At 49.5% G+C, this 27,994-nt stretch overlaps 1 protein-coding gene across 2 annotated transcripts in view; it reads right to left on the bottom strand.

The window, feature by feature from the left end:
- RAB6B (RAB6B, member RAS oncogene family) overlaps nucleotides 1-27,994 on the bottom strand; it is a 60,114-nt gene that overhangs the window by 14,372 nt on the left and 17,748 nt on the right. For both annotated transcript variants that reach the window (XM_040636800.1, XM_040636799.1), the window contains exon 2: nucleotides 18,290-18,348. In XM_040636800.1, the coding sequence (XP_040492734.1) occupies nucleotides 18,290-18,348 (59 nt within the window). The remainder of the gene's footprint in view (nucleotides 1-18,289; nucleotides 18,349-27,994) is intronic.

Genomic DNA, 27,994 nt, shown 5'->3' with positions numbered 1-27,994 from the left:
TCCAGACGAAGGTGGTTTAGGAGTGATGACAGAACAACCAGATGGAGGAAGCCTGAGTCCCTGACCCAGGGGAGCCACCGCAACACCCTAGACTGCTTACACTCGGACTGTTTGGTGAGAGAGAACGGAACTTCTATTTTGCTTAAGCTACTGTTATTCTGGGTTTCGTTTAATACAGACTAACCATAGTCTAACCAGTAGAGCAAAGAACCATGGAGAAACATATCCCTCAAAGGTAGGCAGCATGGATGGTGATGATGATATTCTTGATGACAGTGTAACAATGACAACTCCAATCTACCTCATGTGGGCACGACCCACTTCTGCTTCCACGGAGGACTGAGAAGTCACCAGGTGACATGACAAGAATTGTGCCATTTGGATCAAGCCTTGGCAAAGCTCAACTCAGTAGCCTCCACAATCACAAACGCCATTACCGGACACCCACATACTTCATCTCCATCGCTCCTCACAAAAGCCGGAGCACATAAGTGGTACTGAGGAAACAGTCTGGAAGAGGCCAACCTACTCCCCTCTCCAGCTCTCTCCCACCTTTAGTCCCACTCTCATGCTTCCTTCCAGATCAGAGAAACATCTGGTTCCTTAACTGGACCATACTGTCCCCACCAAGCTAGGCCACTGAACTACAGCAGACCTCCCCATGGCTGCACAGATTCTTGCCAAAGCACAGGCTTCGTCCCTGGGAATGGCTGAACCATCAGCTCTGCCCAAAAATATATTCCTATGTTTAGTTCCCAATAATGGCTGAGTAGTTTCAATCAAACTAACCCTCCTACAGATAACTACTGTAAACTGTGGAAAATACAAGAAATAATTGTGAAGCACTGAAGAACGATCAAAAGCCAGCAGAAAATAGAGGGCTTACAATCTCTGAAGGAAGGAAAGAGAACGAAGTGAGATCTGACATTTAACCAATTTTTTACCAAGGTAACTTCCTAGTCCTATAAGTTAGAAGGACTTGGTAAACACCCCAGGCTTTCCATGGGAAACCCAGAAGGGCTGGCTTTGAGAGGAAGGGTATCATCTCGGGACTGAGGGTTACACCGGAGGACTGAGGGAAAAACTCGAAGTGAACTATCTTAACAAAATTTAAACATGGTAAGTAATTCCTGCCCTTGTTCCCCTAAAAAGTTTAGCTGTCCATGCTTCACTTTATTGTACTTCGCAGATAACTGTTTCTCACAAATTGAAGGTCTGTGGGAACTCTGTGTAGAGCAAGTCTATTGGGGCCATTTTTCCAACAGCATTTGCTCACTTTGTGTCTTTGTGTCACATTTTGATAATCCTCATATTTCAAAATTTTCATTATTATTATATTTTTATGGTGATCTTTGGTGTTACTATTATTCTTGTTTTGGAGTGCCATGAACTGCACCCATATCAGACAGTGAACTGAACTGATAAATGTTGTGTGTATTCTGACAATTCCGCCAACTGGCCATTCTCCCATCTCTCCCTCTGCTCAGGCCTCCCTATTCCCTGAGACACAGCAATATGGAAATCAGGCCAATTAATAACCCAAAATGGCCTCTAACTGTTCATGTGAAAGGAAGAGTTACACATCTCTCACTTTAATCAAAAACTAGAAACGACGAAGCTTAGTGAGGAAGGATGTCGAAAGCTAAGATAGGCTGACAGGTAGACCTCTTGCACCACATGGTTAGCCAAGCTGTGAACGCAAAGGAAAAGTTCTTGAAGGAAATTAAATGTGCGGCTCCCCTGAACACCTGGGCAATAAGAAAATGAAACAGGCTTACTGCTGATATGGAGAAAGCATTGGTGGGTTCTGAATAGGAGATCAAACCGGCCACAATATTCCCTTAAGCCACAGCCTAGTCCAGAGCAAGGCCCTGACTCTCTTCAATTTCCTGAAGGCTGAGAGGTGAGGAAGCTGCAGAAGAAGAGTTTGAAGCCGGCAGAGGTGGGTTCATGAGGTTTACGGGAAGACGCCGTCTCCATAACATCAAAGGGCAAGGTGAAGCAGCAAGTGCTGGCGCAGAAGCCGCAGCAAGTGAGCCAGAAGATGGAGCTAAGATAACTAATGAAGGTGGCCGCCCTAAACAGATTTTCATTGTAGATGAAAACAGCCTTCTACTGGAAGAACGTGCCATCTAGGACTTTCATAGCTAGCTAGCTATTGATCGATAGATTCATTCATTCATTTGAAAGAGAGAGAGCAGGCATGAGCAGTGGGGAGGGGCAGAGAGGGAGAAGCAGGCTCCCCACTGAGTAGGGAGCCCAATGTGGGGCTTGATCCCAGGACCCTGAAATCATGACCTGAGCCGAAGGCAGACGCTTAACCCACTAAGCCACCTAGGTGCCCTAGGACTTTCATAGCTAGAGAGGAGAAGTCAATGTCTGGCTTCAAAGCTCCAAAAGACAGGCTGACTCTCTTGTTAGGGCCAGTGCAGACGGTCACTTTAAGTTGAAGCCAGTGCTCATTTACCATTCCAAAATCCTAGGGTCCTAAAGAACTATGCTAAATCTACTCTGCTTGTGCTCTATAAATGGAACAATAAGACTTGGAAGACAGCACATCCATTCACAACATGGTTTACTGAATATTTTAGGCCCACTGTTGAGACCTACTGCTCAGCAAAAAGGATTCCTTTCAAAATATTATTGCTGATTAACAATGCACTCAGTCATCCAAGACCGCTGACAGAGACGCACAATGAGATTAATGTTGTTTTGTGCTTGCTAACATAACACCCATCCTGCAGCCCATGGATCAAGTTGTAACTCTGACTTTTAAGTCTTATTATTTAAGAAATACATTTTGTAAGGGCATAGCTGCCATAGTGAGTCCTCTGATGGATCTGGGCAAAATAAATTGAAACCTTCTGGAAAGTATTCACCATTCTAGATGCTATTAAGAACATTTGTGATTCACAGGAAGAGGTCAAAATATAAACATTAACAAGAGTTTGGAAGTTGATTCCAGCATTCATGGATGACTCTGAAGGGTTTTAGACTTCAGTGGAGGAAATTAACTGCAGATGTGGTGGAAATAGTAAGAGATCTAGAAGTGAAGCCTGAAGATGGGACTGATTTGCTGCTCTCATGATAAAACTTAAATGGGTGAGGATTTGCTTCTTATGGATGAGCAATGAAAGGGGTTTCTTAAGATGGCATCTATTCTTGGTGAAGATGTTGTGAAGATTGTTGAAGTGACAATGAGAATATCACATAAACTTAGTAATAAAGCAGCATCAGGGTTGGAGAGCACTGACTACAATTTTTCAAAGAAGTTCTACTGTGGGTAAAATGCTATCAAACAGCATCACATGCTACAGAGAAATTGTTTGTGAAAGAGTCGATTGTTGTGACAAACGTCATTGTTGTCTTATTTTAAGAGCCACCCCAACCTTCAGCAATCACCATCCTGATCAGTCAGCAGCCACCAATACTGAGGCAAGACCCTCCACCACCAAAATGATTACAACTTGTTGAAAGCTCAGATGATGGTTAGCATTTTATACCAATAAAGTTCTTTAAATTAAGGTATGTACATTATTTTTTTAGTCATAATGTTATTATATGCTTAGTAGACCACAATGTGGTATAAACATGACGTTTATATGCACCGGGAAACCAAAAAGTTCATTTGTTTCATTTTGTCACAATATGCAACTTTACTGCCGTGGTCTACAACCAAACCTGCAGTATCTCCAAGGTATGCCTGTTTTCACAATGTCCATTACACAATTAAAAAAAAGGTTTAGACATGTGAAGGAGGAGAAAATTCAAGCCATAATCAAGGAAACAGATCCCCAAATGAACCAGATGCTGGGTTAGTAGAGGAAGACTTCAAAATAATTGTTATATGTATGTTAAAAATACAAAGGAAAAGATGAATGATGAATTTCAAGAGATACATGGAAATTATGAAAACAAAAACTGAAAATCTCAACACTACGAAATACAATACCTGAAATAAAAATGCACAGGATTTATGTAACAGCAGCTAGAACACTGCAGAAGAAAAGTTAGTGAACTTGAAGAGAGGCTGAAATAAATTGTTCAAACTGGAACACAGAGAGGAAAAAAGATACAATAAAAACGAACACAGTCTCCAGAACCACAAGGACAATATCAAGTGATCACTAGACATGCAATCGGTGTCTCGTAAAGAGAGTAGACAGAATCAGCAAAACAATTTTTGAAAAAACAATAGCTAAAATATTTTCCAATTGTTTAGAAGCATCAACCCATGGTACCAAGAAGCTCAGTGAACCTAAAACACGATAAATACAAAGAAAACCACACCTGGGCATGTCATAGTCACATTGCTGAAACCAAAGATACAGAGAAAACCTTGACAGCCTCCAGAAAACAGAAAGACACATTATACACAAGGGAATCATGACAAGAATGATGGCTGATTTCTCATCAGAAACAATGGAAGACAGAAGACAGCGGAAAAGCATTTTTCAAGTTCCAAAAGAAACAGCATCACCACCACCATCATGTCAGCCTAGAATTTCACAACCAGTGCAACTTCTGTTCAGAAATGAAGGCAAAACATTTTCAGATAAGGGAAAGCTGTGATAATCTGTCACCAGTGGGCCCTAATTATAAGAAATGCTTTAGGCTAAAGGGAAATGTTACAGATAGAAATATGCATCTTTAAAGAAGGAATAGAAGAGCACCACAAATGGCAAATCTATGGGTAAATATAAAAACATGTGACTTGTCCTTGATCACCTCCTAACTTCCATCCATATCAGCAACAGTTCATAACATTCTCCCCTGTTCTTCGGTCCTTAGTGTGGCTCCCTCTGAGAAGATGGCCTCAAATCTTACTTTTCAACATTAGGTATAAAGCACTTCAATTCCTCGCATTTACCTTTAATGCAACAACAGGGGTAAGCACAATAATGATGATGAAACATCCGAGTACTCAGCCTTTGCCTGCTATCGTGCGGAGCGCTTGACATGCCTTACTTCGTGCACTCCCGATAACCTCTGTTACGAGCTGTGTTCTTTAATATGTGTATGCCACTGCTAAGAAACCCGAGTGTAAGAGGTGCTAAGTGACTTGCCCATGGTCAACAGCTGGAAGTGGCAGAGCCAAGACTGAAAAGGATATTTGCAAAGTTGTCTACAAGTGTCCAGCCTCATCCCCACATCCCTCAAGGCTCTGAGTGTTTGTTCCTCCTGGAAGCAAGCCTCTCCCTGCAGGTCCCCTTGTTCCTGGCCCCCTCCTCCCAGATGATGCTCTGTCAGCCATCTCCTTTCTATATTTTCAATCTTCCATGCTCCACTCACACTTTCCTTTTGTCCAAGAATCATTCTCAGTATTTTCATGTCCCTGTCACTAAGTGGCTCTCTAGATATCTGGCAAGCTCTCACCTCTCCTCAAATGGTATGCTTACTGGAAAAGGACCCTAAACCCAGTCTCCACTTCCTCCCCTCCCACCTGCTGCTTGACTAGGGTGGTCTGGTTTCTGTCCTCTGCCCACCAAAACTGCTCTTGCTATGGTCATCAGGAGGCATTTCATCTCCAAACTGTAAGGACACTCTTAGGCCAAGCTCTTCTTGACACACTTGACCCTCATGACCAATCCTCTTCCTGGACACCGTTCCTTCCTTTGCTTTTCATGACGCTGCTTGTTTCCGGCTTACCTGCCTCTCTAACTGCTGTTCCTCATTGATCTCTTACAGGAACGTCTTCCTTTCTCTGTTCCTACAATGTTGCTTGGTGTTCCCTGCCCTGTGTCAGGGGACCTCATTAGTCTCACAGCTTCAAATAGGATATACTGATGGCTTTCCAATCTACATTGCAGGCCTTACTCTGTCCTGAACCCCAGGTCCAGGTATCTGACTGTTTACTAGACATCTCACTAGACACAGTGTGTCCCACACAGAGCCTATCATCTCCCTCCAAACCTGCCTCTATTTTCCTCCCTCCATGAATGGCACCTCCACCACCCTAGGTGCCCAAGCCTCTGGAAGCCCTCCCAAGTCCCTGCTCTTTGTCTGCTCTCTCATCCACTCCCTCACATCAGGAGAATCACTGAGCTGACGACTTTGCCCCCGGAGCATTTCACCCCTCCATTCTTAGCATCCCCACCAGCACTGCCCCTGTTCAGACCTCCAACTTCTTTTATCTGAATCATCTCAACAGCTTCCTGACTGGTCTCTCTGCCCTCAGGCTCTCCCGTTATAACTAGCCTTTCATCCAGCCTCATTTCTAAAACATAAATCTGATCATTTCACTCCCCCACTGTGCCTAGGAAATAGTCTAAACGCTTCACTCGGTCTACAAACCATTCAGGGCCTGCCCTTCACTTCTCTGGTCTCACTTCTCTCGTGTCCAGCTTTTACTTTATACTGTAGTAATAATGCTCTGGTCAAGACCCCCCCACCCCATACAAGTCATTTTGGGTTTCTGTGCCTTATCTAATGCTGTTCCCTCCTTAGAATGTTCTTCCACGTGGTTAAAACCCATTCAGATTCAGCTCCTCCGCAAGTCATTTTCCGAGCCCTCAGGTTGGCTTCAGGGCCCCTCATTTAACAGTTTCTGTATGAAACTGGGAAGATCTCCTACCTCGGTATCTCCTACTGGCCAGTGATTCAGCGATTCTCAACATGTAGTTCATGGCCCACTTGCTTCAGAGACACATCAGGAGCTTGTTAAGCACGTAGATGCCGGGCCCCAGCCAGACACACAGAGGCACAATCTCTGGGGTGTCAGTCCAGAACCAGAATTCCAGATAAGCCTACAGATAATTCATGTGTGCAGTGAAGTTTTGTGAACAACTGCCTAGACTCTGCGCTTGTGCTGTAATCAGCCCGAGGAGGCTGCGGGATCCAGAAGGCGGGGCAGATTCCCTACCTGGGGTGAGAGACAGAGGGAGACGCCCATGTATGTGGAAGGTGCTACTCATGAGGAAACCAAGGCTCACTCCAAAACAATGTCACACGGGTGACCTGTGTGGCAGAAGCAGGATTTGAACATAGGTCTCCCTTACTGCAAAGCCTCTGCTTTTGACTACTTGGCTGTACTCCTTCTGCTTCCTGAAATCCCTTCATTTCTGAAGCTGTCACTGTGCCCTGAAGCTGTCATTGGGTTTGCATGGGGGTCACATCCTGTCTGGCTTCCTATTGTCAGACTCTTATGGTCATTAGCCATAATAGCTCAGCAGAGCCCACTTAAGAGGAACTTCATTTGCATTTTAACAAGGACAACAAAAGTCACTCTCAAAGGACCGAGCAAAAACAAGAACTTTTAAGATGGCCTTGGCTGGGCCCTGGTTACCAGGAAATTTCTAGCTCCTTGGCATCATTTATTTTCCCAGACACAAGGCACAAGCAGTTGGCCCCACACCACCGCCAGCTGGAGCCCGTCTCTCTCAGGCCCTGGGCAGCTCCTTTCTGACAAACACAGCAAGTAATACTCACTCACTTTCTCATCCTCAAATGCCTACTATGTATTAGCCCCAGAGCAGAACGAGCCCTCGTCCCGGCCCATGAGGAGCTGTTTCCTCCCCTGGAATGCTCTTCCACATGGTTAATGCCTATTCGGAGTTTCAAATTCAACCTTGAACTTCCAACTTTGTAGAGGAGCTAAGATTAGCACACAGAATTGTGGTCCTTGATGGATGGAAAGGACCAGTGTAGTGAGAAGGACTCTAGGAAAAGGGGGACTCTGCTTCTGATTTCCTGAGGCAAGATGAGGGAACTATGCAAGTCCTCGAGTGAAGACTAACTTTCCAGCAGGTGAAAATGGGGGTGTAGTGCAGGACGGGAAATGTGGGGAGAAAAGCCCGGATGGAGGGAATGGGAGAGTTCTGATTTCCCACACAGCAGAGCTCTTATCAGACCAACCCTCTTGCAGATTGCTATTATAAACCCTGACCAGAATACAGCAAACAACTATCTGAAGGCACTGCAGAGGGACCAAAAGCAGGTAGAAACTGGAGGGGAGCCAACTTAAAAAAAGGGAACAGCCCTGAGTGAAATTCCTGTTTTTATGATTGCTCACTCACCGAAGGGCAGCCCTAGCTGGAGCTCAGGGGTTGCTAAAATTTGGCAAGAAACCCACAGTCTTGCTATTTGAGAAACAAGTCAGATCCTAAAGCTACCACAACAGCCAGAAAACGTAGGAAATCTTGAACATGAGAAAGCCCCAGAGAGGGCACTCCAAATTCTGCATCTGAAAGCTGCTCAAATCTCTGACTGACCCAAGCAGACCCAAAGCAGCCTACCTAAAACTGAAAACAAAACAAGGCAAACAAGTCTGATAAAACTTTAACTTGCTGCCTACCACAGGGAAGAGAAGGGAGAAGCTGGATCCAAACAATACTCTTCCGAAGGAACAAACAGAATCCCCAGTCTTATCACCATGTGTAGGATAACTCTTGATTTACTCAGCATATGAAGTGCACACCATATTCAAGAAAAAAGAGAATAGGCAGAGACCAACGTTGAGGGGACCCAGGTACTGAAGGTAGCAAGTAGTTTAAAGTAGCTGGTGTGATAATGCTCAAATGTATAGAGAAATACGCTCATTACCAAGGCACAGATTTAAAAAAAAATCTCAGCAGAGAAACTATAAAAGAGAACAAAATACAAACTTAGAACTGAAAAATAAACATCTGAAATTTTAAAATCACTGATAAGCTTGACAGCACATGGGAGATGGAACAGCGGATGTGAAAACAGATCAACAGAATTATCTGACAGGATGACAGGGGGACACCAAGCAAAAAGAACAATTAGCCAGCCAGGCAGAAACCTCAGTGATTCCCTCTTAGCTGCCACAACCCACACTCCGTCTTGAAGGCCAGCACGCCTCACAGCGGGGTGTATGTGTGTTGATGGGAACGTGTGTGAGTACGTGTGGGTAGACCCATGGGCAAGCGGACACACACACGTGTGCATGCAACTACACACTCATTTGCATGCATGAGTATGTGTATGTGGGTAGGAATGGGTGTGTTATGCTTGTGTGGGTGAGTGTGGGGGCAGAGTCACCTCTGCTGTGAAGGTAAAGCCCAGATCCATGATATGCCCACAGCCTTGGCGCTGCCAGGAGACTCAGAGGCTGAGGTGACCAGGAGACCTCATAGGTTCTTGGAGAGAGGGAAAGGGCAGGTCTCTGCCAGCAGCCGTAGGCTTCCTTCACCGCCTCCCTGGGCTGACCACGGCCAGTTTCAGAGGATGCTGCTAGCAGAGTGCCCCACCTTCACCAAACGGACCTGGGCGGGATCATGTGCTGTTTTCAGTGACCTCGGCCAATGCTTTGGCAGGTCTGAGTATTCTGTGATGGGCTTGGAAGAACACCGGATTGGGAGCTTCTCCTCTCTAAAATGGGGATAATCACAGCCTCCTTCAAGGACTGCAGATCACATGAGTTAGACTACATAGGTACTCTGCATAAACAAAAATGAGGACTGACCAACTGACTAGAGGATATCTGAGAGAAGATGGAGAAACCCGCTGCACAAAAGACCCTCCCACGTTTCTCAGACTGGCTATGGGAAATACATCCCCATGCGGTGCCTACAGGACAAAGGTAAACCGTAATCAAGTGTTTCTGAGAAAGGCTGCATATTCTAGCTCCTAATGGAGAGCCATAAAACACATTGGCGCAGTAAAGGCTCTGAGAAGTCCTGCACCAAAGAAACATGAAAAATTACATGGAACCCAACATTTCCCAAGCTTCCTTGCTCTAGGAAATTTTGTGCTTATAATCCCTGTTAATATCCCTTATTAATAAACTAGTGTTCCCAGGGCTTCAGGAAAAGCTGACTGGGTTCTAAAGGAGACCACATCCCTCTTCTAGTTTGTCATGGAATCCGAGTCAAAGTATTCATTCTCTGTACTTCATTTCTTCTTATAAATAAATTAGTCTTGCTGGTAACTACGCCACAGGAATGCAAAGAGGATATCAAGACACAGGAGCAGCAGGCTTGATTTTAGGGGCTCTCCTGCCAGTCCAAGATCCCCATGATCCTCCCCTCCACTCCTCAGCTGTGCTGCCCACTGCCCCTCCCAGGAGGCTGGGCTGCACTCTGCACGCCACTATTTATTTCTTTAATATCATGCTTACAAACGGCACTGCTTATGAAAAATGGCAGGCTTTTCATTTTATATAAAATATGAGAAATCTTAACAAACACCAACTTCCTAGCCATGTCTACATTCCCCTTCTTTTGAAGGTGGTATTATACAGTGTCAACGAGAGCTCAGACACAGAGCGCAGAATGACGGTCCATTACACGCCTCCCTCTGCACAAGAGAGCCATCGGCCCAGTGGATCCCCAAGAAAAGAGAGGCTTCCTGAGGCACTTGTTGAAATCTTTTTTGCTATGTGCATTTATTATGAAAAGTAATTTTGCATCCACATTCTGACAAGACACAGTAATACAGTCTGCAGTGGAAATTTGCATGGTGATTTGCATAAATTGACCCAAGACTCTTCTCAGGAAGAGAAATCATGAAAAGGAGTGTATGTGTGTCTTTTTCTAGCTGTGGCCAGACCCTGGCCCATGGCTGGGGAAGCATCCAAAAGTGGCAGAAAGCAGCTGGGCATGACAAGCCCTCGACAATGAAGCTGCTGTTTGTGCTCTGCACTGGCAGATGAGAGTATGGGGTAGAGCCATGCAAATCAGCATGCAAACGAGGCTGGCAAAACTTCAGGATTCAGACTGGCAAGTGGGCGCTGTGGGGGAAGGAGGCGGCGGCCTCTGGAAAACATGCTGGGCAGGGTCTGTCCTTGCCAACAGCTCAGCTCTGTGCTCTGGGGGAGGGGACACTGACTTGGGAGGCCACGGCACAGGTACCTGGCTTCTTTCAGCCACTTCGGCCTCCAAGTCTACACAATCCCAGGGCCACTTTCTTCTCACTAGAGAGTGGCTTGTGCCCATCACCACCCAATTTAAGTACTTCAATCAATTGCTGTTTTATCTCCTGTGGTCTGAAAGGTAAACCAAACAGTATGTACCTTCTGACTTTAAATAAGGGGTTCAATTTCATCAAAATCTCTCAATCCCTTCAAAAGCCACACAGATGCGCAGGGATGTGTGGCCTGACACTCTCTCGGAGGCTTCCTAGAGGGCCACGAAATGGTGCAAGCACAAAAGCCCTCTCCTTAACAGGGCGAAAAGATGCTCCAAGTGGTAGACTTTGGAGGGTATCTAAGGGTCACCTACAACGTGAACAGGACAGACTACTGACATCCGGGGCAGAGAACTGCATCATGAGTCCCTTTAACTTACAAAACGTAGCAGGTGCTACTGGTGGACTCACCCAATACCCACCAGCCACCTCCTACTCCCTTGCTTGCCTAAAGACTGTCAAAGCGACCTTCTGCGTTCCCAGCCTCTCCAGAGGCTAAGGGTGATCGGGTGACCCAATTCTGGCCAATAAGACATAAGCTGCAGTCTGGTGGAGAGGGAGAGCATTCCAGGGAAGCTCTTGCTTTCTTTTTCTGCCCTGAATGCAGAGGTGATGTCTGGAGCAGCAACAGCCAGCCTGCATGCATGCAGACGAGAACCCACACACCAGAAGGAGGAACAGAGTGAGAGCGAGAGCCCAGGGACTGACAGCATGATTGCGCAGCTGTGCCACCTCAAGTCCCACCGGGACTGCTTGTACCTGCCGCCACGAGTCAGCTTTCTGTACTAGGAGGTGACCATTCCTAATCTGTAATATGCTCAACAAAAGAGAGAGAGAAAGGGCAGAGGAGAGGAGGGAGGGAAAGACAAGATGTCAGAGCAAGGGCAGGTGAGCCCTCCGTCCAGAACCACATCATTTCCAGACGGAGTACGTGGGTGGCTGCTGGGACCCCAGTGGGTCTCTGAGAGCAGGGTCATCTCGCCAAGCTGCCTGGCATTCAGGGGGACTTTACTGTGTAAGACTGTCGCCTCACGTTTTGACCACAGAACTTAATGTTTGTGAAGCTGGAACTCCACTCTACGAACATAATAAAATCGTCCTGTTGCTAGAGTTCAGTGAGGACTCGAGGTCCGCGTTCTGCCAGGAGCACAGCAGCACCCTGTGCCCGGTGTGAGCGCAGGGATGGTGGGGAGGCCCCCGAGCCCCTAGCAGACACAGGGTTAGAGGCATCTCGTCCCTATCAACCTAGCTGGAGGGAGAGTTGCTGCTGCTGTCTGCCATTTTTTGTTCTGTTCTACTTTCCTATGTGGTACTGTGTAATGCACAGCTATGTCAACGGTACTTTTGGCCCATGATTTTCCATCATCTAGACTTTAAGATCCATGTGAGCTATGGTCGAAATACAAATTAACCACATTCTTACTGCTAGAGTTTGAGGCAACTGGTCTAGGTGATATAGGGGTTAAATCCTATCGAAATAATTTCTAAGTTAAAAGAGAATGCAATACTAAGAAAGCAGAACGCTGGTCCAGGGTCTCTGAGCTAAGTGACAGACCTGGGATCTGGCCCCAGGCCTCCTCCGCATGCGGCATCATTTCGAAGGCGAAAGAAAGAGCTGAGGTAAAAGGGAACGTGCTGCATCCTTGTCCTTGGTGTGTGACCCCACTCTGACCACCTCTACCAGGGCAGACTGTCCCTGTCTCCCCCAGGTGCCGGGCGGGTACCTGAACACCACATGTGGACGGGCGGCATCCTAGATTCTGTGGAGAGAGGCCTCTCCGTCTGGTCCGCCCCCTCCTCTCTGCACTCCAACCCACAGGATTCATCAGTTCTTAGGGCTTCGGGGGTCCAGCTTCTGCGCAACCACTCGAGGGCCCGCCCCACATACCAGTCATTTTCAAACACCTTCCCTTGGTTGTTCCATCATTCCTTCCCACTCGACTCTTCGTGTTTCTTTGTGTTGATAGCACAGATGGTCTTCCACGGTGTCTGGACAGAAACCTAGGGCCCACTCCGGCCCCTCCCTCTTCTGCATCCCACAGACCCTCTCTGGTCACTCATCCCTTCTACTGCCCTGTGGTGTCTCTGTCTTTGGCCCAGGCCCCTCACTCACCTCCCACTCGGCCCTGCATAACTGCTCAGTCACACTCCACCCAGCCCTGCCCCGCCCCGCCCCACATAGCTGCATCCAGGTCTGAGTGAGCCCCGCCTGCAACTGTCTCCCCTGTCCCAGCCCAGTGCTCCACATCTGTCTCCTACAAACTCTGAAATCTTTGACTGCATCAGTGCCCATAGTAGGAACCCTCAATAGCTCTCTGTTTCCTGCCTCACGAGCCCAAGCCCCTCTGAGCTTCTAGGGCCTTCCACAGTCCCAACCATCTGGGCCCGCATATTCATGAGGCAGGGCACGCTTAGAGCCTAGGGCCCAGGGTACTTTCAGGGGACCATAAAAATATTTTTTAACTTTTAATTTCTTTTAAAATCAAAAGACAAATGAACATAATAATAAATATAAAATAATCTAGTCTGGATTATATGTTCTTTTAACAACCGCTGTAAAATATAATTTCATATATATATATTTAATGAAGAAAGGAGCAAAGTACCAATAAAATCAAAAGCGTGTAAGTCCCATGAACATCAACATGCACCCTGCCAATAATCCATCCAAAGACCCCACTCTTACCCTCCACTGCAATAGGCAGACCCCTCCCCCCCCCCCACACTCTCAGTGCTGGATCATTACCCTGTGGACTTCCACAAAGCCTTCTCCTTCAGCACGTAATCATTCCTCCCTCCAGCACAGCTACAGTGAAATTGTCCCATGCTCCCCTCCCAGAAACCTTCTGTGCCCATTAGAACAGCCACTGATCCCTGCCTTGTCTGAAGCTCCAGATGGTGCTGAGGCCCAAGCCAGAAGGTCTGGGCCCCAAGGGGATCAGACTGGGAGTTGCCGTAGTGGGTTGAAGAATGTCCCACCCCAAATTCATGTCCACCTAGAACCTCAGAATGTGACCTTATTTGGAAATAGGGTCTTTGTAGATCAGTTAAGATCAGATCAGTCAAGAATCAGTTAAGAATCAGTAATCAGTTAAGAACCTCAAGATGAAAAATCATCCTGCATTTAGGGTAGGTCCCTAAATCTAGTGAGTGGTGTCCCTTTAAGAGGAGGAGAGGACACACAGAGGCCCAGAAGGAGAAGACCACATGAAGACAGAGGCGGAGACTGGAGCTTCGCAGCCTCACAACAAGGGGCTGAGGCCTGCAGCTGCCCGACACTGGGGGGCGGCGCAAGGAAGGATTTTTCTCCCAGAACCTTCAGAGGGAGTGTGGCTCTGCCCCACCTTGGTTCTAGACTTCTGGCCTCCAGAACAGTGAGAAACTAAATTCTGTTGTTTAAAACTACTCAGTTTGTGGTCATTTGCTATGGCAGCCCTGGGAAACAAATCCAGAGCCCAGAAGTGAGAGGAAAGCCTCGGGGCAGTGCAGATTGCTGAGGGGCTGACAGCTCCTCAGCCCACCCCTCAGCCTGTGGCGGCACAGCAGACACAGCTGTTCTGTTCCTTTCCCAGAGGCTCCATGGGATCCCCAGAGTGACTCAGCATGGGCAAAGCCTCCCAGTCCTTCAGAACTGGTCCTGTGCTCCTGGAGCAGCTGAGTAAGCTCGAGCAGGTCGGGGCCCTAGCCCGGGAGCCGCCCCTTAGGTCAGTGGTCTCCTAACTTGTGCCGTGGTGGGAGATGTACGGGCCGCTGGCTCTGGCCTAGGCTAGAAGTTCATCTCAATCACCTCAGAGATTTAAAAAATGCTCCTTCCTGATACAGTCTCTGGATCTCCGGGCCATCGCCCCCGTAGGTGATGCTAATATACAGCAAGACAGAGAGTCCCTGAGGGACCCATGAGAAACCCCAGGAGAGTGCTGCTTCCAAATCATGGCCTCTCCCGCAGAGGCGAGGAGCCTCCCATCATGGCGCTAGTGCAGGTTTCCAACCGCTGGCCCAAGGCCCAGACCTGCAGGTGTGTTCCACTGAGCCCACACAGAGGGTCAAGTCTCATCACAGTGCAGGTACCAGAAGGGGTCTTCTACAGCAACTTTTGAAAGCAATTTTTTAGTTAGGGTTTTATACAAGAGAATTATTGCAGACGTTAATCTCGCCAGGCTGTAAGTCTTGATTTTTGGCTTCTTCAGGTGAGTGGTTTAGATGGGGTGACGGGAGGGGTGGTGAGAGGCTGGTTAGCAAATGTGTCAAGAGGAGAACAAGGTGCACGTGTGTGGAGCAGGGGCCGTGCCAGTCAGAAGGTGGCAGGGGACCTGGTCTCCTGAGGCCCGCCAGCTGACAAGGTGGCAGCCCCCAGTGGTCTGCCAGGCAGACAAGAACCCTCTGAGAGGTGAAATAAGGAAACCCAGTTCTGCAGGCCCCTGGTCCTCACAAGTCCTCATGCCAGCCCCTCAGGGCCTCGGGTTTCTCCAGCCCCAGACTGAGGAAGGGCTCACGCGCTGCCACCCAAGATGAGGTTGAACCCCCTTGCCCTCCATGCCCCGGCTGAGGGCAGCGCCAGATTCTGCAGCCAGGTCACTGTCTCCCACTGTCCCTCCAGACACAGAGAAGGCACCTGACAAACATCTGCGGTCAGAATGAGTGAATGAGGAACATGGGGGATGAGAGACAGAGCCAGAGGCATACAAAAGGATGGGAGAGAGGGAGGGATGATTCTGTCCTGGGAACTGAGTGTCTCAGCTAAAGGGGCAGTGAGGGGCTCTGCTGGCTGATGGAGAGGATTTTTGAGGGGGTTGGTTGGGAGTGGCCAAGAACAACCAGAAACACTCCCCAGAGCCCTTGGGGATCTTGTCTACTTCCCAAATGTCTCTGCCACTGTCTTAAGAAAAACAAAATAAACAATACCATTTCCCCCTCTCTTCCTCCAGAGAGTTCATTAAAATGGCCTGTGTATGCACAGATTTGGATCCCTGGCCTCCCAGCCTAATTACCATTTTAAAGAGCATTAGGAAAGAAATTCTATCTGCTGCAATAACAAAGTCAAAAAAGCCCAGAGTGGGGAAGGTCGTGCTTCCCTTTGGGCTTTCTCTCCTCACCAAGACATCTGGCCCTTGTGGCCTCTCGGCCTGGTGGGGTCCGAAAACCAAGGCAGAGAGTACCTCTCCAAGCCACTCTGGTACCAGTAGGCACTCAACACCAGTGATGGCTAGGCCCTGTGCTGGGCCTACGAACATAGTGGCAGATCTGAGGGGTCCTGGCCTCAGCCAAACGCAGAGCCCGTCCAAGGAGCCGAGCACACAGGAGTTCCTAGGGAAATGGGAGACTAAACAAGACCTGAGGACAATGTGCTAGGGCAGAGGGGGCCGTAGTAGAGAAGAGGGAGGGCCCCACATGCAGAGCAAACAAGTGCTCTGAGTCTTGATGAGTCAGAAGAAATTTTTCACAGCAGAGAAGTGGAGAGGGAAGGTCATTCCAGGAGAGGTGACACTATGAGCCAAAGTGCGGAGGCGTGACTGTCGCCCGTGTGGGGAGCAGTGAGTGGAGAGGCCTGCAGGACCACAGGATGCAGGGCAAGCAGCAGGCAATAGGAGAGGACACTGGAGATGGAAGTAGGAGGAGATTCTGGGAAACTCAAAGGACATGGGGAGGAGCTGAGGCCTTGATCCATGTCCATGAGAATCACTGGTCACTGCAAAGGCCCTGGGGCCATATCTGCTGCTCCCTACCTCCAAGAAGAGTAGCCAGCCAAGAGTCCCATTGTTTTCAATGGGATACCAATGAGAGGCATTATAAATAACTTAGTATTTTTTAAAAATCAATAATCAAAATAATATCTACCAGGTCATTCACATATAAACACACATACACACAAATAAATGCATACCCAGACTTCAGAACTGAAGTCTGTTAGAACTGTAATCTCAACGGAAGACTAATGTGGCAGAACTCCCTTACGCGGAGGCCTCTGGGAAGCCCTGGCCTCGAGAGAACACAACAAAGACTAACTGTGGCCAAGACAGACATTCTAAAGCCAGTGCCGAGGGTTGTGCAGAGAACTCGGGACCCCCTCCCAGAGCCGCACGTTCTTACCCTCAGTCAACTCTTCCCAAGGCCATTAGTTATCTGGTATTTCAGACACAGCAGAGGAAAAGCCAGGAATTAGAGGAGGCAGACAGAGTGTATTTGAGGCAAAGATGATGTCCTGAGGGAGACAGACAGACTAAAGAGCAGACACAGGACTGTAATCTGCACTGAGCTGTACTCCGCGTCCTCTGTGTCCAGGGAAGTGGAGGGACCTCTTAGCACAGCAGCCCCTGGTTTGTGCTATAAATACGTGTCCTCTGAGGACTCAGAAACAAAAGGATTCCATGATCAAACACATCTGGGAGATCCTGCACACTATATCCCTCCTTCAGAAAATCAAAACTATATATTGATGTAGTAAAAGCCTTGAGAAGTCCTGCAATAGAAAAGTCGATTGACTTTTGTTTACTGGTGTTCCCCAAATCTGTTTAAGCACTGAACCTTCATCCCTACCTTTTCTTCTCGAGTAACACCAGCTAACATCTCTTGGAACCAGTATCTTACAGAACCCACTGGATTAGAAAAATGATTATTTGTCTCTTTAAGGAAGAAAGTATCTTTTTTTTTCTTAAAAATAGTTGGAATGATTCAATTTGATGCCTTTCACAAAAAGCTATAGTTGCAAGGGAAATTCATTTCATCTGCACAATCCTCTTGACTCACCAGTAATGCCAGGAGAGTACAATGTTACTGACTCCCAGGAGTTTAGTCTCTGGGCCTCGTGGAGCCACCTCTGGGCCACTGGTTGGCCCCAGACCACTTTTGAGAGCCAGGAGCCACAGGGGGCACTCTGTCCAGCCTCCTGTCCTCACACAGCACTGCAAGCCCATGACAACCAGCCTCTCCGGGAAGGAAGTGCTTCAGTAACCGTGTGTGTTCACGTGCATGCATGCACCTGGGTGTTAGGGTCCAGCAAACATAACCATGCTTGAGGAGCAAGTTCTCGTACTGCTCTGGTTTTCATCTGCCTCATTTTACATCTTGCCTACCCACTCTCCTCTACATGATGACACTCCGAGTAACCAAACACTACTATGGTTCAGACCTGCCCATGGGGAGCAAGAGAACTGAGACTGAAATGTGTCTTCCCTCTGTTTTTCAAATTGTCCTCTTGAAAGTGTTTCTTTTATCAAGGTTTGGATTTTCAAAAGGGCCCCACGTCTTTACTGGGCTGGGGCCAGTGCACAGATGGGAAGCTCTTCCGATGCAAAACAGACCCCCAGGGGCCCCAGGACCATCGCGCTCTCGTCCAGCATGAGAGAGCCCTGGGGAGAGGCCAGCCTGGTCTCTAGGTGGCCATCCCAGCTGGTGGGGGAGGCAGGGGGACCCAGGATCTCACCTGGTACGTGTTGTCGAAGCTGTCGTACATGAACCGCGTGATCAGAGACGTCTTCCCGACTGCAAAACAAGAAGAGAGGTGTTCAGCTGGGGCAGGTACGCTAGACTCCTCTAAACACATATCATGTGAAGCAAACAGATTAGGAACCAGAAAAGCCTAGAGGAAAAGATGAAATGCGGAAACGGAAGCAGGAGGCAGACCCCTGGACAGGGACCCCGAGGTGTGGTGGCCAAGCCTCCACTGGTGGGCTATAGGGGAGTTCTTGCCAGCACCAAGCAGGAGGCCTCCTCTGTCCCAAGAATTCTCACCACCCACACCCAGGTCTTCTTTGACCCCCAAGAGCCCGAGTAAGGCAAGGACCATATATGAAGAATCAGAGCAAGTTGGTGCAAGACAAGATGCTCCTCTCGCTTGGGCCCATGATCTCCTGGAAATACGCCCTTGCCATTGGCCACAGGCTGGGATGGAGGCATGCTCTTTTTTCCCCATTCACTCAGCCTGGGGACTAGAAAGGAGGGTGGCTTTCCAAGGAACTGGGGGTAGTGGAAGTAAATGGGCTATCCCCTAATGTCTCTCAAGGGCAGGACTATTTTTTGTACTGTAGGCCTGATGGCCCAGATCCTCACAGGATGTTTAACATCCTTGGACCTTGCCAGGTAAATGCTGGCAGGATCCCTGAGCCCTGAGTCAACCCAGGACACCCTTCCACATTTGCAAATGCCCTCTAAGAGGCAATAACACCCCCAAACAAGAATCATGGGCATGGCTGAGAGAAACCAGGTAGGCTCTTGGGAATTCCACAAATGCTGCTAATTTGCCAAACTGCGAGACTTGGCTTCTGAACTAACCCTGTGCAGGTCCCCTGGGGCCTGGCATTGGCGGAAATGCCTACTCCAGCACTTCTCATTATCTGGGAGGGGAGGAAGGGTGACAAAGAAACATCTGTTGGGTCAGGCCCAGCATGGACTGCTTCTCTACACTGTCCCATCAAGTCTCTGCCACGGGCCTGGGAGGCTTGGAGGGGGACTAGCCCAGCTGAGCTTGGCTCAGAGCCCCTCCTGCTCTGGGCTGCTGGAGACAGACAATGCTGGCAGGGAAAGCAAGAGTCAGCACCTGAAGGTTCTCCATCCTGCCTCTCCCTGATTCTTGGATGGGATGCCCACAGGCTGGGCCTGGTGGGGTGGCTGGTCACTGCCTGGATTGAGCAGGGCAACCCAACTTGGCTCCTTTGGGAAGGGTCTTTTGCCAGTTTTGAAGCCTTAGTAGTACACCATATAAGACACATGCAACCATCTTCCAACAGCCAACATTTCTAAGGGAAATGCAGTTGTCTTCTAGCCAGAAGGCACATTTGACAGACTGCGGCAAATGTAGATGGCCCCAGCTTTCACCCAAAAGTGATTAGCTGGGTTCAAATCCTGGCTGAGGTCCTGTTTAGCTGTGTCATTTTGAGGTGGCCACCGCTCCTCTGGACCTCAGTTCCTCATTTTAAAATGGGTACAATAACATCAAAGACTTCAAAGAGCAGTGGTAAGAATTAAATAGAAGTGCCAGGTACATAGGAAATGCTTAAAAGTGGAAGGAGGCAGCAGGTAACTGAGATACGGAGACAATTTCCAGAATATCAGATAAAAAAAAAATCACTACCACGACCACTGGCTTGACCTTGCCCATCATACGTCTCTTCATTTGGCTGTTTCTGATTTGCATTCTTTATAATCAAATAATCATAAGTAGAACACTTTCTGGAGTTCTGTGAGATGTTCTGGTAAATTACAGAACCTGAAGAGGGTCACGAGAACCCCTGAATTTGCGGCCAGTTGGTCAGATGTGTGGTGTCCTTGGGGAGCCCACTTGCAGATGGCATCTGAAGTGGGGGGCAGTCTCATCGGGGCCACGCCTTTAAAGGGGGGGGTCTGATGCCAGCTCTGGGTGGTAGTGCCGGGTCATATGCCAGCTGGCGTCACAAGAGCCACATTTCTATTCCGAACATCTCTGGGATGAGCAGTAACATATCATGATCTCTTCTAATCTAACTGGGAAACCGAAAGGTATTAATCTGTCAAATGCTTTTCAATTGCTCTAAATCTCCCCTTAACTTTCACCTGAAGGTGAGCATGGAGGTTTCCCCACACACAAAGTCCTGGCTGCAACGTGCTAAGGGGACCACAGAGTGCAACCCGGAGCAAGAAGCAGACAAAAATCAAGAGAACACAGCATCCTCTTTTTCTAAGAGACAGTGGAAAGTTACCACCTCCTCGGGAAGAGGGGGATCGCAGGGCCCACTAGTAATTTCCCCAGGTGGTGACACACCACATCTCGGATCTTGGGGGAGGGGAGCGAGCATCAGGAGCAGGACGGGGAGAAGGAAGGATGACACCAGTTCTCTTCCTGCACCGGGTTCTTCCCCGGGGCAGCTGAGCAGGCAGGGAGGAGAGACCGTGGAATCACAGAAAGTAACTAGAGGAGCAGGAGGTCCGTGGAGTGTCTGAGAACTTAGAAATCCCCACAAGGGCTTCGAAGGCCAAGTCATCCCATCTCGAGACAACAACCACTGGCAGTGGGCGAGCGCTGGCTCGCAGGGTGACTGCTAGGTGGAGGAAGGTCCTGAGACAACAAGCTGCTCACTGGGGCTGTGCAGGAGGAACTTCCAGATGTGGAGTCCTGCCAGTATTTCCTGCGCGTTCCCACAATGACCATGATGGGCAGCGCGTGCCTCCTGTGTTTTCAGAGTGTGCTCCGGGCACATGCCAGGGGTGCCAGGCAGAGATTTACCTGACAGCAGTGAGCAGAAGCCATGAGACCCCTCCCCGCTGGAAGCTGGTGGGAATTCTGTGCTCGCAGCAACCCCACGCTAAGTTCTTAACACGGTTTAGGCCTCAACTCTGAAGCAGGTGCTCACATCATCCTCATTTTATCCAACGGGAAATGAGTTGACAGCTCTTTGCCCAGGGCCAGACTGAGTGGGGCCAGGCTGGGATGGCCTCGCCAGCGCACAAGCTCCTCTCCCTGATCCCCCTCAGCATCTTGGGATCACCCTGGGTCTCAGGATTCTGCCAGGTCATTGCTACCACCACTATGGACGTCATAGGATTCTGGAAATGGCCCCAGCAAGACAAGGCTCCATGTCCTTGGGACCAGACAGAGGTAGGGGGCTTTTCCCCGCTGGGGCCACGCTTAACCCAATCTGGAAGGTCAGAAACTGGGAAGTGAGAGGCACAAGGCGGGGCTCAACATGTGAGGGTGAGTGGGCTTGAACACCTGGGGCCCAGCACCCCACCTGAAGCCTAGACTGAATGATGGGTTTATTACTGATTTGCTGCAGAAGGGAATAATTTCTTACTGCTCCTCCAGGCCTCATTTCTCAGAGCAGAAGCCCACCCTCTTCCCTGCCTTGGAGCTTCCCCAAGACCACCCATACTCTGTCCGCAGCTACCAGGATAATGTGGCTCAGAGCCTCTACGACTGCCCTGGGTGGGAGGTTTGGGAACCCGCAAACGGAGAGCTGGCACCGCCCGCCTCCTCGGCATCCTGTTCTCTCAGGCTCACCGTGAAGGGTGGCAGGACAGCTGCAGCCATCACCTGACTGGGCACTACCACTGCGCCAAAGCGAGGGGAGGCCAGAAAGAGGGGCAGCGGCATCGTGCATTCGACCAGCTCCTGCCGCCTCTGGGAGCCGTCCTCCCCCCGCAGCTCTGTGCTCAAGGTCACACTGTCCCACATGCCTTGGAACAGCAGCTCTCGGACACCACTGCAGCAACGCAGAGCTGTTTCTGAGGACAAAGATTCAGCTCCGCTGGCAGGATTATATTCAATAAGCAGGCATATCGTTACTGAGCTCTTCTCTCTGCTCATGGCTCAGCAGTATCTTCTGGTAGTTTAGTCCCGCATGACTAAGCAGGGAGATGCATTTGTCCTCTTTCAACCAAATGAGGGTGAGAAAATTCATTACTGAGCATGTGCCAGGAGTCTTTACAAAGAAGACGGACTCTTACCGGGCTTCTACTCAGCGCCAGACAAGAAAGGTGGTGCTTAACTTAGGTTCCCTCATTGAATCCTCATCACGATCCCATGAGTTAGTTATTGTCGGCAAGGCCACAGAGCTGGTAGGCACTGGAGCTGGCGTATAAACCCAGATCTGACGCCATTGTCCATGCCCCATGCACACCGTCGTGCTCGTTTATGGAAAGGCTTGACCAGCAGCAAAGCGAGAGATCACAAAAGGCAGAGGCCCAGGTGGCTGGGCAGTTGTGAAGGCCACAAGGAGGAGGCAGGGCAGTCGCCAAGCTGTGGGAGGGTGAGGGTGAGGGAGAATGGGTGTTCCAGGTGGAGGGAACAGTGTGAGGAAAGGCACAGAGGCAGAGACACAAAGCTCGTGACAAGGGACAGGAGGCGATAGGTCAGGGGGTGCAGAAATGTGTCCAGGAACCATGGGGGATACAATGGGAGGTCTCCACATCTGAGTTTTGTCTCGGGGAAAATGAAGCCCGACCAGTGTGTAAAGAGAGGTTAAGTGACAAACACTGCTCAAGGAAGCTCCTTGGGGCCAGTGGGTTGATTTAAACCAAAATCCATCTCCAGGGCCAGTTGTGGAGGGAAGGAAGGAAAGGAAGGTAGAGAGGAGAGGCAAGGCCAGCAGGGCAGAGAACACACCAAGGAGCATGGATTCTCTCCCAAGGGTGGGGGCAGCTTCTGAGGGGTCTTACGTAGAGAGGTGGTGGGAACAGGTGTGGCCATTCATAACTTCATCATAACATGATGGCCCACCCAATATTCCCCAGCCCCATGCTCTTTTTACAAAGTGCCACTGATACTCTGTCTGGGGGTGAACCTGGGCGGGCCTGTGACTATGGCAGAAATGGCACTGTGACTCTCAAGGCTGGGTTAGGAAAGGCAGCACAGCCTCTGTCTGGAGTACTTCTGCTCCCTTATACTCTGGAAGCTGCCCCTTCAACCCAGCCGCCATGCTGTGAGGAAGCCCAAGGCAGCCTACGTGAGGGAGGACCACACAGACACACCCACCTGGCAAGACATGGAGGCCCCCACCAGCAGCCGACCTGTGGGTGAGGCAGCCTTCCAATGACTCCAGCCCCCAGCCTTGGAGCCATCAGCAGATGCCCAGTGACACGGAAACACACCTTCCCTGCCAGGATCTGCCCAAACCATACAGATTCCTGAGCAAAGTAAATATTCACATCGTCCTATGCCACTGAGGTTTGGGGTGTTTGTGATATGCATGACATAACCAGAACAACAGATCCGTGCTTTAGGAAGAAAACTTATAGCACTTTGGGCAGAATGGCTTACAGGGGCCAGATTGGGGGTGGCAGTCCAGGGAGAGACAGCAGATCTCAGTGGAAGCAGGGGCAGTGGGGCTGGGGAGAAACAGAGCTAGGGATAGCAGGACTTCACGACTGGTCAGATGCGGAAGAGAGCCCAGGACACCTCCCTGTCACCTGGCTTTGTGACTAGCAGACGATGGAGCCATTCCTTATGTCTAAGTAAACTCGATGAGGAGCCAGCACCAAGTAAGTAAAGTCACCTGAATTCAGGTCACCCACAAAAGCTTTTAAATTGTCAGGTCAAAGCACAAATGCCAGCACTAAATTCAGAAAGAAAACCATTAAAAAAATGATTAGTAATAATTTTTCAATTTCATGAGCTGAGAATCTAAGCTTATTTTTCATTATTGTCATTATCATAAAATAGTTATTTTCTTACCCGAGTGTGTGCTGCTGACCCACGTGTTTTGTAAACCTGTCCGATGAGCTCAGTCCCATACACCCTGGAAATTCCACCAGTGCAATGTGGACTGAATGCCAGCCCTTCACAGTCAGCTACCAGCACCCACCTGGACCTTGCTCCACCAGCCTCCCATAGGCCCCAGTCCCCATCTCAGGGGCAGGTCCCAGTAAGTAGATTTTTGTACATTTGGGTGGCTTCTAGGTAGCTGCAGAGGCCTCTCTACCCACTCAACAAACACCCACTGGCAGCTTACTCTGTGCCAGGCCCATGCTGGGCACAGAATTCCCAGCGAGAAAGCAGGTACCCTCTGCTCTCCCCCACAGCCCTGCTCCAGTGGGGGAGCTATTCAGGTGCAGATTCCTAAAGTGCCAAGCAACTGGGGAGGGACAGTTGAGAGCCCACCAGAAGACAAGGCCACTCGGTTGGAGAACTGCAGGGGTCTCCTGAGAAGGTGGCCATTTGGGCTGGGTCTTAATTGGTGGGGATGGGATATCAGGAGGAATGGGATATCAGGAGGAACGGTGCCCCAGGGGAGGGACTGGATGGAGCTGGTGATGTGAGGACGAGGTATCCTCTGCATACAGCTGCCACGTGAAGCGAAACCCTCCCAGGACCTTGGGGTCAGTAGCTACGAGGGCTCCTGGGCTTGGCTTGTTCCCAGGTCACAGGCTGACAGCTGAGTGGGCCCTGAGCCCCCAGACTCTTGCTCTAATACTGTCTCCCTCCATGAAGGACACCTCTCCACCCTGTCATCTCCATGGCAGGTGTGGGTGTGGTGGGGAGATTTCTTTGAGGGCCAGAAATGGGGCAGAACATGAGGGAGAGCACAAGAAATTAGCTGGAGACTTTGTGGAAGGTCTGGCAAGACCTAGCAGAGCATGAACTACCCACAGCATAGCCCTCTCGCTGAGTTAAGCCAGAATCTTGACCCATAATCTTTTCTAGGCCACACATTCACATTTACCACCCACACCAGCTATGGGATGCTGCTGGACAGTGGGGTTCAGTCTGGTCTTCCTTGGGGCCACAGAGCTAGGCCCAGAGTAGGAGGCAGAAAAGACCTAGAAGAACCCCCTGCCATATCTAGGCCACACTGGCAGGCTGCCCACCTCTTTGATACCTGTGTTTTTAGGAGAGCAGTCCACATGCCAGGGAAAGGGTCTCTGCATCCTTGGCCCACAGCCAGGCCCAGGTTAGAGAATGTCTGCAGCTGTCAGAAGGCGGCCTTCGGACTGAAAAGGCAAATCTGCTTCCCCACAGCTGAGGCCAATAATCCATTCCTAGGTTGGGCCCAGGTGACTCAGGTATTCCATCGGCTCAGTTTCCAGAACCCAAGTGAGAAAAGCTGTATGAGTGCTGGGGAGGGCCTGCCTGCTAAAGGGCTCGGTCCTTGCCCTGCAGCTCAGAAGGAGATCAGGCCATCCTGGGCCAGTGTCCCTACTCTGCAGGGGCCTGGGGAGAGGACTCCACTGTTCCCCTGCACCCCCATGCCCACAAAGTCCCCCCTTCTGGCCTGACCATGGGGTGCACAGCCCCTGGGTCCTACAGTGATGAGAGGAACCAGTGAGACACCAGCTACTTCTGTCTGACCCTCGTTTCCTTTTGTGCTGTTTTCACAGAACAGAAAAGCCTGCCGTAACCTCCCTGCAAGGTTGACAAGCCTGGAGGGCTAGGGGCCAGGCTCCCCACTCCACCCACCCTACCACCCCATGTTCGGAAAGGCAGCTCCAGACCAGGGCTTTGTCAGCTCCCGCCAGAGCCCTGAGGGGCCGGCTGGCTCACTGTAGGCTAAATGAGGAATGTGAAAAATCCCATTTCAAACCGTCCCCCAAAGGCTCCGACAGTAATTAAGAAATATGCAACGCTCTTCATCGGACACTTTAATTAAGTGTGTTAATTCCCTCTGACAGAGGCTGCTCCGCCACCTGGGCCTCACTGAGGGACCAAGGGAAGACAGAACAGAGGAGGGAGGAGGGAGTGAGAGGGGAGGGGTCGGCAGGACAGCGGTTGGGGCGGGCTTGGCTGAGGCCCTTTCTCCTCCTCCAGTTGGGAGCCTGACCTATTCCTGACTGTCTCGCTTCCCCCCTGTCCTCCACCCATCCCTAGCTCCTCTGTACAAGCCCAGTGATCCTAGGAAAGCCTACTCTGAGTCAGGGGCATGGGGTGTCATCCCCTCCCTTGGCCCCCTACCAACATACCTCTCAGCTCTGCCATTCACTAGGCTAAGAGGTCATTGTTGCAACGAGGTTGGGCTAGATGGTCTTAAAGGCCTGCTTCTACCTTGGGGCTGGTGACAAATGCTTACCAAGCCTGAAATACAGCTTGACGAAAGCACCAACATGGGCTCCTTTCCCTCTGACCCTTGGGTTCTGCCAACCTTCAAATGTCTCATCCCATCCCCATGCTGCCCCCAACTGGTCTGGAGCCCTGAGAGAGTGGGCTCTGTCTGCTCTGGAGAGAGGGCTGTGGGGCACTGGAGCCGGGAGGGGGCACTGGCACGGAGGGAGAGGCGTGTGACTGCCGTGTACAAGAAATGCTTGCACTTACGTGATAGCCTGGCTTAACCCCTCCCCCCCTTTTTTCCTCCAAAAGAGTTACTGGTTACTTTTTTTTTTTTTTAATTTTATTTATTTATGTGACAGAGAGACAGCCAGCGAGAGAGGGAACACAGCAGGGGGAGTGGGAGAGGAAGAAGCAGGCTCATAGCGGAGGAGCCTGATGTGGGACTCGATCCCGGATCGCCAGGATCACGCCCTGAGCCGAAGGCAGACGCTTTAACGACTGCGCTACCCAGGCGCCCCTATTGGTTACTTTTGAAAATATAACTGCTTAAAATAATATCAGGATACAGTAGTTACATATCAATAACAATACCGAATAGCCTCCCGATCTTTCTGAATACCCCTTTTATGTTTGAGGAGGTCCAAAGCCAGTATAGGGGCCTTTCTTGCAGCCATGTTGTAGGCACGTGACTTTGCTCTCCCATTGGAGCCTCACATGAGACTCCACCAGAAATGGCCAACATGAATCTCTGGGGCGGGGGGGCTCCTTCTGGGTTCTGCATATAGAGGCAGCCCTGATGTGGGTTTCAGCATCTGCTCTTGTCAGTACCCAGCACAGGAATCGTGCCTCCTCCTGGATCAGTCCTGGTGTGACTCAGACTGCTGCTCTAGCCTGGTTCTCTGAACCTCCCAGAGACTCCGAACTTCCCAATCACTTCTCACATTCGTTGTCTGCTCTGCTCGAATCAGCTGGATAGTAAGAGCAGATGTCTCTTGCTTGCAATGGAGAATTTGGAGAGGATTATAAGGCAAAAGATAAGTAAGCTAAAAAGAGAAGGCTGGAGCAAAGAGTTTGTTTACAGAAATACATCTTATAACATCTTACCCAGCCCCAGACGTCAGACTAAGAAATTACCTGAGCTCCCTGGCAGTCAAAGCCAAACGAAAGGAAGGAAGGAAGGAAGGAAGGAAGGAAGGAAGGAAGGAAGGAAGGAAGGAAGGAAGGAAGGAAAAAGAAAAGGAAAGGAAAAGAAAAAAAGAAAAGAAAATCTCCAAAACCAAAAAGACAAAAACAAACAAAAATCATGACCAATTGTAAGATTCACAGTATTCATGAGATAAACCAAACTAGTTGTTAATACTAAGATTTTTATAAGATCTGGACAACAGAAAGTTCTTGAAAAGAGTCTGGAGGGCAGAAATCATGTGGCCAGTTAAATTTACATGTTAATATAATCGACTGGATGAACATCACTGATGAAAAGCAAGGACGCTACCAGCCCCAACACCACCACCTGCCCAAGTCACTGTTCACAATCATGAGTCCAAACCAGTGATTCCTACAAATAAATGATTAAGTGAAAAACCAAGGGCCCAGGACTTCAGCTTCTGGTCAAGATGGAATAACAGGGACCAGATTTATCCTCTCACTTGAAACAACAAAAAGACAGATGACATA

Source organism: Ursus maritimus, unplaced genomic scaffold (assembly GCF_017311325.1).
Source record: "Ursus maritimus isolate PB19 unplaced genomic scaffold, ASM1731132v1 scaffold_20, whole genome shotgun sequence".
Lineage (NCBI taxonomy): Eukaryota > Metazoa > Chordata > Mammalia > Carnivora > Ursidae > Ursus > Ursus maritimus.
This window is presented reverse-complemented; position numbering and strand designations above follow the sequence as displayed.